Source organism: Lutjanus erythropterus, chromosome 1 (assembly GCF_056507025.1).
Source record: "Lutjanus erythropterus isolate fLutEry1 chromosome 1, fLutEry1.hap2, whole genome shotgun sequence".
In the NCBI taxonomy this organism is placed as follows: domain Eukaryota; kingdom Metazoa; phylum Chordata; class Actinopteri; order Lutjaniformes; family Lutjanidae; genus Lutjanus; species Lutjanus erythropterus.
Window position 1 is genome coordinate 15,109,967 of NC_139317.1, and position 10,963 is coordinate 15,120,929.

A 10,963-nucleotide genomic window follows, 5' to 3' on the forward strand; every position below is an offset into this window, starting at 1 on the left:
TACAAGACTGATCCATAGAGTTAATATTTCGTTATTCACAACTAACTGGTTTAGTATTGAAGGGAAAATGTGGCATGTTTCATGTGTATTTCCAGTCAATGTTGGGCAAGAAAGCGGAATCCTCCTGCTCCAGAGTTACGCTGGCAGGGTTTCAACAGGTCTCAACAAGTTAAGGCTACTTTGAATGCAATTTAAGACCCTTTTCAAGTCCATACTGGCAAGAAAAGTACAAGGATATGAAGGAAAATCCATCATCAGTCCATGTTGGTTTTGTTATTACATTATGTTCAAGAGAATTTCCTCCCTAAAAAAAATGAAAGAAAAATGACATGAAATAAATTCTTATTAAATACTAGTGTACATCATGTTTTGTTTGTATATAACTCATTTTACCTTTTAACTAAAGTTCTTCTACTTTCTTTCTTTAATACAACAAAAATAAAGCCAGCCATGACCTAAGCATTTGCAAAAAATTGGCGTGAATTGTCTAATTGTCATCACAAGTTATTGTAACATCTCTACCTTGTAAGCTATACTGTGCCTGAAACAACAGGAGTAAATCCATGTATAATAGTAAATAAGACTTAACAGTAAAGACAGTTTGCATTCGATCTTTATTCCCAAAATTGAAAGCATGAAACTAGATTTGTACATACATAAAGCATTTCAAACACTGAAACAAAGAAAATTTGTTGATGGGTTAAGTTCTTCTTTAAACTCATATTCTCAGTGGGAAAAGTCAGAGAAAACAGATAATAAAAGGAATAATCACCACTTTTTATAGTCTCCCCCAAAAGCCTCTTTGCCATCAAAACTTAAGTACTTGTCACTGTGTCCTGCTCTTTCACTTTCTGCCATTTCATTTAAACATTAAAGCACTTGTGGTATAACAGTTAAAAAGACTTGCATTTTTATTTTATTATAATTGAATAAAGTGCACTCTTATAGAAACAGAAATATGGTGGTGTCAACCAAAAGATTTAACGCACTAGTTCATTTTCAAGTTTGCATATCTGCAAAAGCCGAGACACGTTCTGAGCATTCGGCTTCTCTCACTGCCGTTGCGTTTCAGATGATTATGACGATGTCGAAGCATGTGTGAAAACTGGGTGAGCTACCATATGGCGTGGAGTAGCCCTGCAATCTCAGATCCTCTGACCCACTTTGTTTTTTTTTACCCTCATTCCACCACTATGACAGGATTAGTACTCCTCCTCAAGATCGTCATCCAGGTCAGAAAACTCAATAGATGGTCTATTGTCTCGGATCTCCTCGTCACTTTCACCCTGGGGATCTGCAATCCAGAGACATCAAGTCAAATTGTTTGGCCGCATAATAAATGTAACAATGAAAATCACACTTGAGATGAGATTCTGTGATGTGGAGAAAATCTGATAGCTTTAAACATGAGGACGCACTTTCAACAGACACGTAAGCATGGGAGAGAAGGATTGAGCAACATACTTTCAAGATTGTCCATGTGTTCATGAAGAATTCTCACCAGGTTGAATAACTGGTGAGAAAAGGAAGAAGTTTCTCTTTTCAAGATTTCTATTCTACCACAATTCAACATCGAAACATTTTCAAACTATTAATCAGAACTGACTTGAGTGTTTGTGGTTCAATGTGTGCAAACGAGTGTACACAGACCAGAAATAAAATACAAATCGCTCTTTCAGCCAATGTGAGGAAGTCTATTCTAGTGCAGATATGATCAATCATAGTACTGAATTAGCACTGAATGGGTAAATCTAGTTAGCGTGTCTGTGAATGTGTGCATGCGTGTGTTCTCACCCCAGCAGCATCGACTGCTCCAAGGACATCAGAGAACCTCTGCTCACAGAAATGAAGCAGCACCACCAGATACAGACCACTGCTGATGAACTCATCATACTCTGACTGTGAAGCAAGAAGAAAACCTGTCAGCTGTTTTTAACCAGAACACCCACATCAGATGGTTTACGAGATAAAGAATATCCCAAAATAAAATGTCTTAGTAAAACCAGAGGCCACAAATGGCCTCCAGAACACTTTCAGTGCTGCTTGTTAAAAGATATTTCCTCATTAATGTTTTGATTAAGATGGTGCAGAGTGCTAGCCTTCCTGGCATTGTCAATTAGTCTGGCTTCTCTCAGTTCATTTTTGAATTCCAAGGATCACAGATCATCTCAAAGGACAGACCTACAACCTCTTTTCTATTTTTGATTAGTTGTGTTACTTACAAAATAACCATGAATTTAAAAATGCGGTGCTGTAAATGTTGAAATTCAATTCTCTGACTAAAAGAAGTAAGATGGTGACTCACTTGCACGTGTGTCCTGTATAACTCCTGAATGTCAAAGTTGTCTATGTTCAAACGCAGTTTCTCTTTGCAGAGTTCACATGTTGTGATGGCCTCAAGGTTTGTGCCTAAAGGAAAAAAAAAAGAAAACAAAACACATTGATTCGTTTGACATGACGTTGTTTCTGTCGGTTTGTTGTTGTCGGCTGCATTTGAAGGTTTGTATTTACCCGAGCCAATTTTGGAGCGAAGCCACCTCTTGATGCATTCCTGGTGGACGTACTGCAGACTGCCTGTACAGCGGCAAGGCTGAATCAGGGGATTGGATGCTGACTCCTCCCCCATCTGGCAGATTCGGCACAGGTCACCTTCTTCCTCGTCAGAATCCTCCAATAGCAGCCTATAGCCCAAAAAGAGGATATTTAGCTCCACTGATTGTAGAGTACCATACCTAGTTATTGCACAAAAAGGTACAGTCTGATAAAAATTGTTGCTTGAGATAATCAGAAGTTCTATTTTGCCTATGGATAATAAAAACAATATATAACCCTTGTAATATCTTGTTTTCTGTTAAATGTTAAATACACACAATGAAAGTAATCAAAGTGTCCGAGAATGAGATTTTGTTGAGACACATCTAACGCTGTATTATCGCTGCATGGTATAGCCCAGCCTGACTTGACTGGCTTGTTTCTTGTTATTTATTTATTTATTTTTCCTGGTTTTCCATTGTGCCTCGTATGTTTTGTGGTATCACGTCAGTTGAGGTTCCAAGAGAGCTGAGCTGTTACTAAACAGTAAAGTGAAAACACTAAGCACTGTCTGGTCAGAGAGAACCATCACTTGCCACATCCTGCACAGGCCACTTGTAAAAAATGGCAGGCCACAAATCCATACCGTGGTCATTTTATGAAGTGCAGACATTCCTTTGTTTGGTTTCTGATGAAAGGATCTCAAAAGAGTCAAAACAATGTCTCGGAAAGTTGGAGAAACATTTGGTACATGACCTGTAGAGTTGCTGTCTATATTTTTTCCCACTTACAACTTAAAAGTTCATGAACACACTGAACGACTTCCCAACTCAGGGAAATGGAACCATCCCAGAAGCATGTGAATGCACTATAAGCACATTATTTAATACACACCAGTGTTCTAAGAGGATAAGAAGTAATAAATGCATATTATGTGGAAGATCAAAATCAGTTACCTCTCTTTGATCTTGCGCAGCTTCTCTTGATCCCTGCTGGAGATGGTCTTCTCCCTCTGGCCGTCCAGCGTGTTCTCAGCAGCACTCAGTGGACGCATTGACACCGAAATGTTTTCATATACTCCGACTCTGCGGCGTGGTGAAAACTGAACTGCGCCATCTTCAAGTTCAGGTAACGTTTCATCCTCGACTTCGCAGGGACGACCTGCACCAAAAGCCTCTAAACCAACTGCTCCCTCTTCTTTCTCCTCTTCCTCTTCATCATCATCGTCGTCGTCCTCCTCCTCCTCCTCCTCCTCATCATCATCATCATCCTGTGATGCTTTATGCTCCAGGTGATCCCACCTCCTCATTAGATGCTGCGGGCGGCTGTAGCCATCTTCTAAGCCTGCAGCTGAGTGTGCGCTCTCGTCCCTAGTGTGTCTTCTGAGGCGAGACAGGAGGGGAGGGCAGCGCCCGCGGAGGGAGGAGGAGAGCCAGGAGGAGCTGCTGCCTCCTCCGCCGCTGCTGCTTGTGGTATTGCTACTGCCGACGCCAGGCTCTCTCCACAGTGACATCCTGGGCCGCGGCGGGCCACTACGATAGCTGTCTCTGTTGTTCTCCTGGATAGGGGCGAGGTCTGCTCTACGATTCCTAAGGCCACCCAACGTTGCCTCTGACCCTCCAGCAGAATCGGGCTCCAAGTTAGACACCCTGGCTCCCTCGTCACTGTCCACAGACTCTCCACCAGTCGACGGACTGTCATCATCAAGGGAGCGAACACTGGAAGATCCGCTGGAGGAGTCCTGGCTGGAGCGCCGTGAAAAGAGACGAGACAAGAGGCGACGAGTGGAGCGACGGCCCTCTGGCTCTGCACCTTCGGGGGCCGGCCGAGGAGGGAGCGTGGCCTCTGGTCTGGCCAGGGGAGTGGTGTACCAGGGGGTGCGGGAGGAGTAAGAGGAGGAGATATTTGAGGAGGATTCATGGTTTCCTGTTTGTTCCTGAGATGAGTGGAGCGTGGAGGAGTAACGGGCGGCAGGTCTGTCACTGAAGTCACGCACCAGAGGAGAAGGCCGGTGGGAGGTGGAAGAGGAGAGGTGGCGATTTAGGGAACTTTCTCTAGCAGCAGAGGAGTAAGAGGAGGAGGAAGAGGGAGTGTAAGATGTCTCTTTAGGCCGAGCTCCCTGTGCATATGTGGAGGTAACCCTGTCTGTCTGATCTGAAAGAAGAGGAGAAAAGAGTAGTTTGCATGAGATTAGCTTCCATATAACACATTTGTATTCTGGTGTGTGTTTATGTCACAAAATTTGCCTACACAATGAGGAAGTCAATCCAGGAGTCCTGATCCTTCTGTCTCCCAGACCTGGGAGACTGGACTCATTCTTTGTCTCCTGCTCTCTCCTGGACAGCAGTGGATTGGAGGAGGAAGATGACGACGAAGACCGTGAGAGTAAACGGCACGAACTCCATGATGAATCACATGTGTCATTTTGTTTTTCAGCTGTACCTGTTAAAAAACAAAGAGCATACAAGCTGTTCTGTGGTTTGCTGGGTTAATTTCTAAATCAGTTTAATATAGTTGAGAATGATCAATTTCAATTTGACCTGACATCTCAATTCAGTTCTTAGCTAATTTACTGTTACTATGAAAAGCAACACTTCTGAAAAAAGACCAACTATATATTTTTGGCATTTTACCGCTTATTTGATGCTGCAAAGTCTACCTGATTATCCATATTTGATTTAGGACTTTTACTTGCTAAAAAAAATTCTTAATTTTTTTAATGGTGCCATGTGATTTGATTTTGAGTAACTAGCTAATGCTATACTAAGTTCCCAAAAAACTTGTCAAGGATTTTATAGAGTTAATAATGAATTTATAAATAGCTGGAGCAGGATGATGCTGCAGTACAACTGACAACAAACCTGCACACCCAACACCTACACTCAAAGTTATGACATTTATTAGTGTGTGTGTGTTATCAGTGTGTGACATTTATAAGCGTCATGGCTTCAAAAGCTGCCAATTAATTCCACATCAGACTGACTGAGGCTGCATTATTGCAAGCACAAGCTGTCAACATGGTTTATTATAGTTTTTGGGTTTCCCAAAATGCAACACTCATCACTATATTTTGATTAGTAGTGCAGTAATGGTGACATTTTACTAATGTAACCTAATTTAACCACTCATGTTACCACAGATGTGCCACTGTCAGCCCAGTCTCACTACTGTTACCACCTGCATTGAAGCCAAATCAGACCAGCCGACACACTACATATCTGGTATGTTTTGTGTATTAACTGTCAATGAACATAGACACTGAATTTCTGGTATTTCATATCATCTGTGTTAGCTTCTACAACTAATGAGCAAATAACACCGTAAAAAGATCAACCATCTGATTTTGGAGATGCCTCGGCATTTTACTGCAAGTGAGCGAAGTAAAATGAGGAAATACAATGGGCAGCTCAAGCCAGGTGGTGGGGGTGCGCTCTAGACAAACTACGCTGTGTGGATTAACATGTCAGATCGTCATGTCCTCTCCACATCAGAACAACAAGACACAAGTCTGGCTTTACGTACCTCTGCCACTGCTAAGCCCATTACTGGAATAGGTGGGTCCTGTAACTGAAGCGCTGGGTGTTCTTGAGTACAGTCCTCTGTTGCTGTATGACAGTTTGGCCCTTTTAGAATCGCCATCATCAGTGGCGTTCAGCAGAACTGAGCGCATCCCCAACCTCCCCTCAGAATCACCCTGGGAACAAAGGCAGACATTAAAAATTACATTTATATTACAATGATACTGTGTAGAAATATTTCTCTAATCTCTATTCTAAAATGTTTAAATGTTAAAAGAAGTGCATTTAATCAGGCTTGATTCTGCCTGCTGTAAACAAATGACATAGTACATCTCCAGTACCAGTTTGCTCCTGCTGTTGAGAGAGGATTCAGCCCATGGGCGGTCGTAAGATCTGCTGCTAGAGGACGTGAGAGAAGAAGGCAACTTCCAGCTGTCAGAGGTGCTGTACTCTCTGGACGACCTCAGGAGACGAGAATTCTTCAAAAGCAGAGAAAGTAAAACATGTAGCATTAGTTAGCACTCATGCATATGCACATACAAAAACTATCTTCCTGTCGTCTGGTAGTGGCGCTATGGAGCAAAGTTTTGATGAGTACTTCATTTTGTTTGCATCTCGTGCACAAGCATGTGGTGCAATACAAATTCCAGCAGTTTCATGCTTGTTTTGGTGGCTGTAATGTGCCAAAAAACTTGGAAATACACAGCAAGGAGCAGAGATGACGACTGGGAGCTGACATTAACATTTAAAATACTGACTTTGGAAATGGTGGTGTCTGAGGTTGGTGTATTCTGCAAGACAGTGGATGTAAACATTGTTTGTTTACAGGAAACTCCATAGCATACCTTTGATGGCCTGTAACTGTAGAAAACTAACTTCATTTTCTTGTAAACATTCCCATTTTGAGTTGATAGTAAGTGTTCATGTGACTCACAGTGATGAAACAACAACAGAGATTTGTCTTTAAACTCACATCTTAAATTGGGGCTCATCCTGGCACACACATACTAAATTAAATCATGGAAGGTGAGGGGTTTGTTGGGTCTTTGCACCTAGTTTGGGACTCTTCTGGAAAGAAGAGGAACAACTAGACAGGGCCCCAACCAACAGTAACACTATCTTCTGAGACGGGCCTTGACGAGAAGCAGGACTAAAATACACACATCGTGTGCCAAGGAATCTAGGCTGGCCTAAAAAAAGACTTCCAACGTGTCTGCTGATGCACCACTGATAAATGTCGTTAGCTACTGTACTGCGCTCCTGGGGGAAGCTGGAAGAAAAGAGCTTACTTGAATGCCCTCTCGCTGGGATACACTAAGAAGGCAGATGAGAAAAGCCCCAAGTGGAATAGCAACACAGATACAGTTGGATCATGTGGGCCACACAAGTGCAGTTGCTGTTATTGTTGCCCTGGACTGTTTTATCCAACTTAAACCAATACTATTCCAGCTGACACTGTCACCCTACATGAACTTTGTCTATGAAGCTGAATTATATGAAGCTGCTGTTCATCTAGGACAGCTAAGAAACAAACACCTAAAAAACTAACAAGCATGTTAAGTGAAGCATCATATACAAGATGATGGGAGTGTAACAGTACATGTCCTGAACTGTTTGTGTGGGGCATATGGATTTGTATTCAACTTCCTTGGTTTGGCACACCCTGTGACCCAACCTGTAAATTTATCTGTTTATATCTACTACTCACACACGTGGAACAGAAATTCTAGAGCGTGAATTTTACCACAAACTTTTTGATGGCACACCAGTTGCTGTGTATCAGCTGTAGCATGCTAGTCAGCTAAGCATACTTATTCAAACTCATGTAGTCTCGTTCCCCCAAGTTAGTTACAGTGATAAAAGACAACGATTTGTGTTGAACTATGTGCCAACACGGAAGTCGGGTTTGTCTGTGAAGACATTTATTCATTTAACATTACGACTGTAACAACTGAATGCGTCCGTTACTGGAATGGAGGGAAATTACAGGAGTGTTTATCCCTGTGGCCATGACACAGTTTAAAGAACACAGGATTTAAGCATATGGTCAAAGTGCTTGAGCTCTACTACAATGTGCCATTTGTTCAGTGACAGGTCAGAGTCTTAATGTGGAGCATTACTGACGTTTGTTATTCACTTTTTTCTTATTGACAATATATCAGTATTCAAGATCCTTAACAGTTACAGTATGAATTATGGACTGTGAACCACTGTTGAATATTTACGCATTTCTTTTCAAAATAAATGACAAAAATGTTCTTTCTGCTGTACAGAAAACAACCACACACGGCCATAAAACTGAGGTACATACTGAATTGTGAATTTGTATACCATTACACCCCGACAGGATAACAAGACTGACACAGCAAACCAGAGACTTGTGTAGACCATTTGACTTGTATATGTTTAGCGAAATTTACAGGGGGCTGTGTGCACTGTGTATAAAATAGCCTTTAGAGATTTCTGTGCAAGAAGCCTGAAGGTTGTGCCGTCAGCCTACCTGTTGGTCCAGGTCAGCTTTGTAAGCCGATGATGCCCTTGGGAAGCGATCATTATTCAACACCGTCTCTCTACTATATAATCTACTGGAGCCCAGTGATGAGGAGGAGACTGATGGACTTGATGTGTAGGACGACCTTGCGCTGGGCAGACAAAAAGGAAGTCTGCGAGACCTGGAGTCCATCACGAATTGCCTGTTGTGATAAGAGGATGAGAAATCCAAAGATATTATTGCACGACAGATGAGATGTGCTGACAGGAAACAGGAAGAACAATCATTCTCCACCGACTGAAAAGAGAAAGCATAAAGTTCACACCTTGCAGTATAGACCTTTCTCTCGATCTGGTGAGTAACAAGGCATGCTGCGGTGGCGCGTGAGCATGTCTGATTTGTTGATGGAGCGCACGTGACAGTGTGTCTGTAAACATAAAAACTTTCCACCATGCTGCTTCGTAAACTTGGTATCAAAGTCACAGTGCCTATCTTAGGGACTATGAACTCTGTCACACGAATATGACACTTCAGCAGTCAGTAGCACTCTGAGCTACATGTGTAAGCAAACAGGGTGCTCTACAACAGTTGTGAGATGCTTCTGAGATCATTTATTAGTAAGATGCATTACTGAATCCAACTCACTGCGCAAAGTCAAGAAAACTGTGATGTTCCCCCAAGTGCTACTGATGTTTAATATGAAAGCCAACCTGAAAGGCAGAGTTTGAGAGTTTCTGACATAATGAGGTACAGTATGAGTTACACCCTGGTAGTGATACGAATCCATGGACATTAGCTATAGCACCTGTGGTCAAAGATAGCTGAGCAAGTCAGCAGCCTGTCAGACTGGAATGAACAGCAGTAACAGAGGCCAAGACAGGATAAGTGAAACATTTTAAACCACAAAACAGCACTTAAAGCTTAACCCACCTGCTACAACATAAAAGATATTAAGCGAAACACAAAAGCTTTATTAATAAACAATAAACAAAACAGTTAAATGGAAGTTGTTTAAGAAGTAAATCTTTAAGGACAACAAAATCTAAAAGAAAAAGCTTTAAAATTTAGCACAGCATGGTTACAAACTGTTGAGGTTGACTACTAGTTGACATAAGTGATGCTATACAAGCTGCAGCTGCATCTAAAACTGATGAAGTCTAAAACACAAACATCCTCCCTCTCTAAAATTTACAAGGTTCAGTTTCTGTTGCAGCTGTTTCAGATAAGGGTTGGTTCAACTTGTGGTCATTTTGAAGGCTGTGGTTCGCGGTGCTGTTTACTTGTGTTGCTTTAAACAGAAAGGTGTTTATGCTTCGTCCAACCCAGTTAGGTTAATCAGGGCAATTAAATGCAACAATACCAGAAACCACAGCCTTCATGATCGCCATAAAGTTGAATCAACAACCTCTATGAAATAGAATCAAATGAAAATGAACATTAGTACATTAATGCGGGACTTAAACTCGACTATTTTGATGATGTTCAAAAACATCTAATATTTACAGGTTTAAACTTCTCAAATGTAAGGCTTTGCAGGTTTTCTTTGACGTTTAAGACAGTAAAATTAGGAGTCTTGGACTATTGGTTGGACAAAAGCAACAATCTGAAGAGTCACTTTGGACTCTGGGAAGCATTTTTCACAATTTTTTTGAAATTTTACAGACAATACAATTAATGTCTTCTGTGAGACAATTTATGGTGCAACACAGAACACAAACACGATTCTATACAAATGCAGAATATCAGAAAATAGAATATTATTTTAGTCCCTAATATCAGGGACTATCAGCCTCAAAAATATAGAATCAATCAGTCTCTACAAGAGCACAAAGCACATCAGACCATAGACTATTACAGTCTAAGATCATCTATAGCAGCATTCATATCATCACTGTCCAGGCAGGCCTTAAAGTGCATGTCAGCACATTCCCTACGGATCCACGTAGAGAGCCATTTGTTTATTAGATTGCAATAGTTTTAGCTATGTTTAAATTAATATAGCTATCTAAAACAATGCCATCTGACCACAAGACCTGTAACTAACCTGAGCAAATGTGCATGCATCAACATCACCATCTACTAATAGCCATAACGGACACAAGTCATAAGTTCGCACTTTATGTGTAAAAAGTCTAAGTCAAGTCATACAGTTAAGTTACTGACCTTAACTACATGAGCCAGCATCATCTGGTCTCCTCCACTTGACGCCTTTGAATACTTTGCTGATTGATAATTTACGAGCTGTCTCCTCGTTACTAAATCCCGAGTAAGGTTAAACGCGAATTGGCTAACTAAGTTATTATCGTTAGTTTGCACGTTAGATAACGTTTAGCTAAAAGGTAAGAATTAGCATCAACACCAGCCTACTGATATTACCGTTAACGTTTCCTGTTTGAAATCTGACGTTACTGTTGTTGTTTTT

General features: G+C 41.3%; 1 protein-coding gene across 1 annotated transcript; it reads right to left on the minus strand.

Annotated features, from left to right (window-relative positions):
- Positions 1 to 595: 595 nt before the first annotated feature.
- On the minus strand, positions 596 to 9,217 carry marchf7 (membrane-associated ring finger (C3HC4) 7). The gene is made up of 11 exons (XM_084714733.1): positions 8,867 to 9,217; positions 8,551 to 8,743; positions 6,392 to 6,529; positions 6,055 to 6,226; positions 4,783 to 4,974; positions 3,489 to 4,686; positions 2,512 to 2,681; positions 2,306 to 2,409; positions 1,795 to 1,899; positions 1,465 to 1,513; positions 596 to 1,294 (listed from the first exon to the last, which is right to left on the minus strand). The coding sequence occupies exons 1-11, from the start codon at positions 8,992 to 8,994 to the stop codon at positions 1,203 to 1,205; spliced, it is 2,541 nt and encodes an 846-aa protein (XP_084570859.1). The 5' UTR covers positions 8,995 to 9,217; the 3' UTR covers positions 596 to 1,202.
- Between the last annotated feature and the right edge of the window lie 1,746 nt (positions 9,218 to 10,963).

What these genes read in the sequence shown, in the direction of transcription:
- marchf7 (XM_084714733.1), bottom strand. Translation starts at nt 8,994, where the DNA reads ATGGTGGAAAGTTTTTATGTTTACAGACACACTGTCACGTGCGCTCCA. An exon ending in AGAAAGGTCTATACTGCAAG is followed by an intron (nt 8,744 to 8,866) that starts GTGTGAACTTTA and finishes TTATCACAACAG; the next exon opens with GCAATTCGTGATGGACTCCA. An exon ending in TATACAGGACACACGTGCAA is followed by an intron (nt 1,900 to 2,305) that starts GTGAGTCACCAT and finishes CTTGCTTCACAG; the next exon opens with TCAGAGTATGATGAGTTCAT.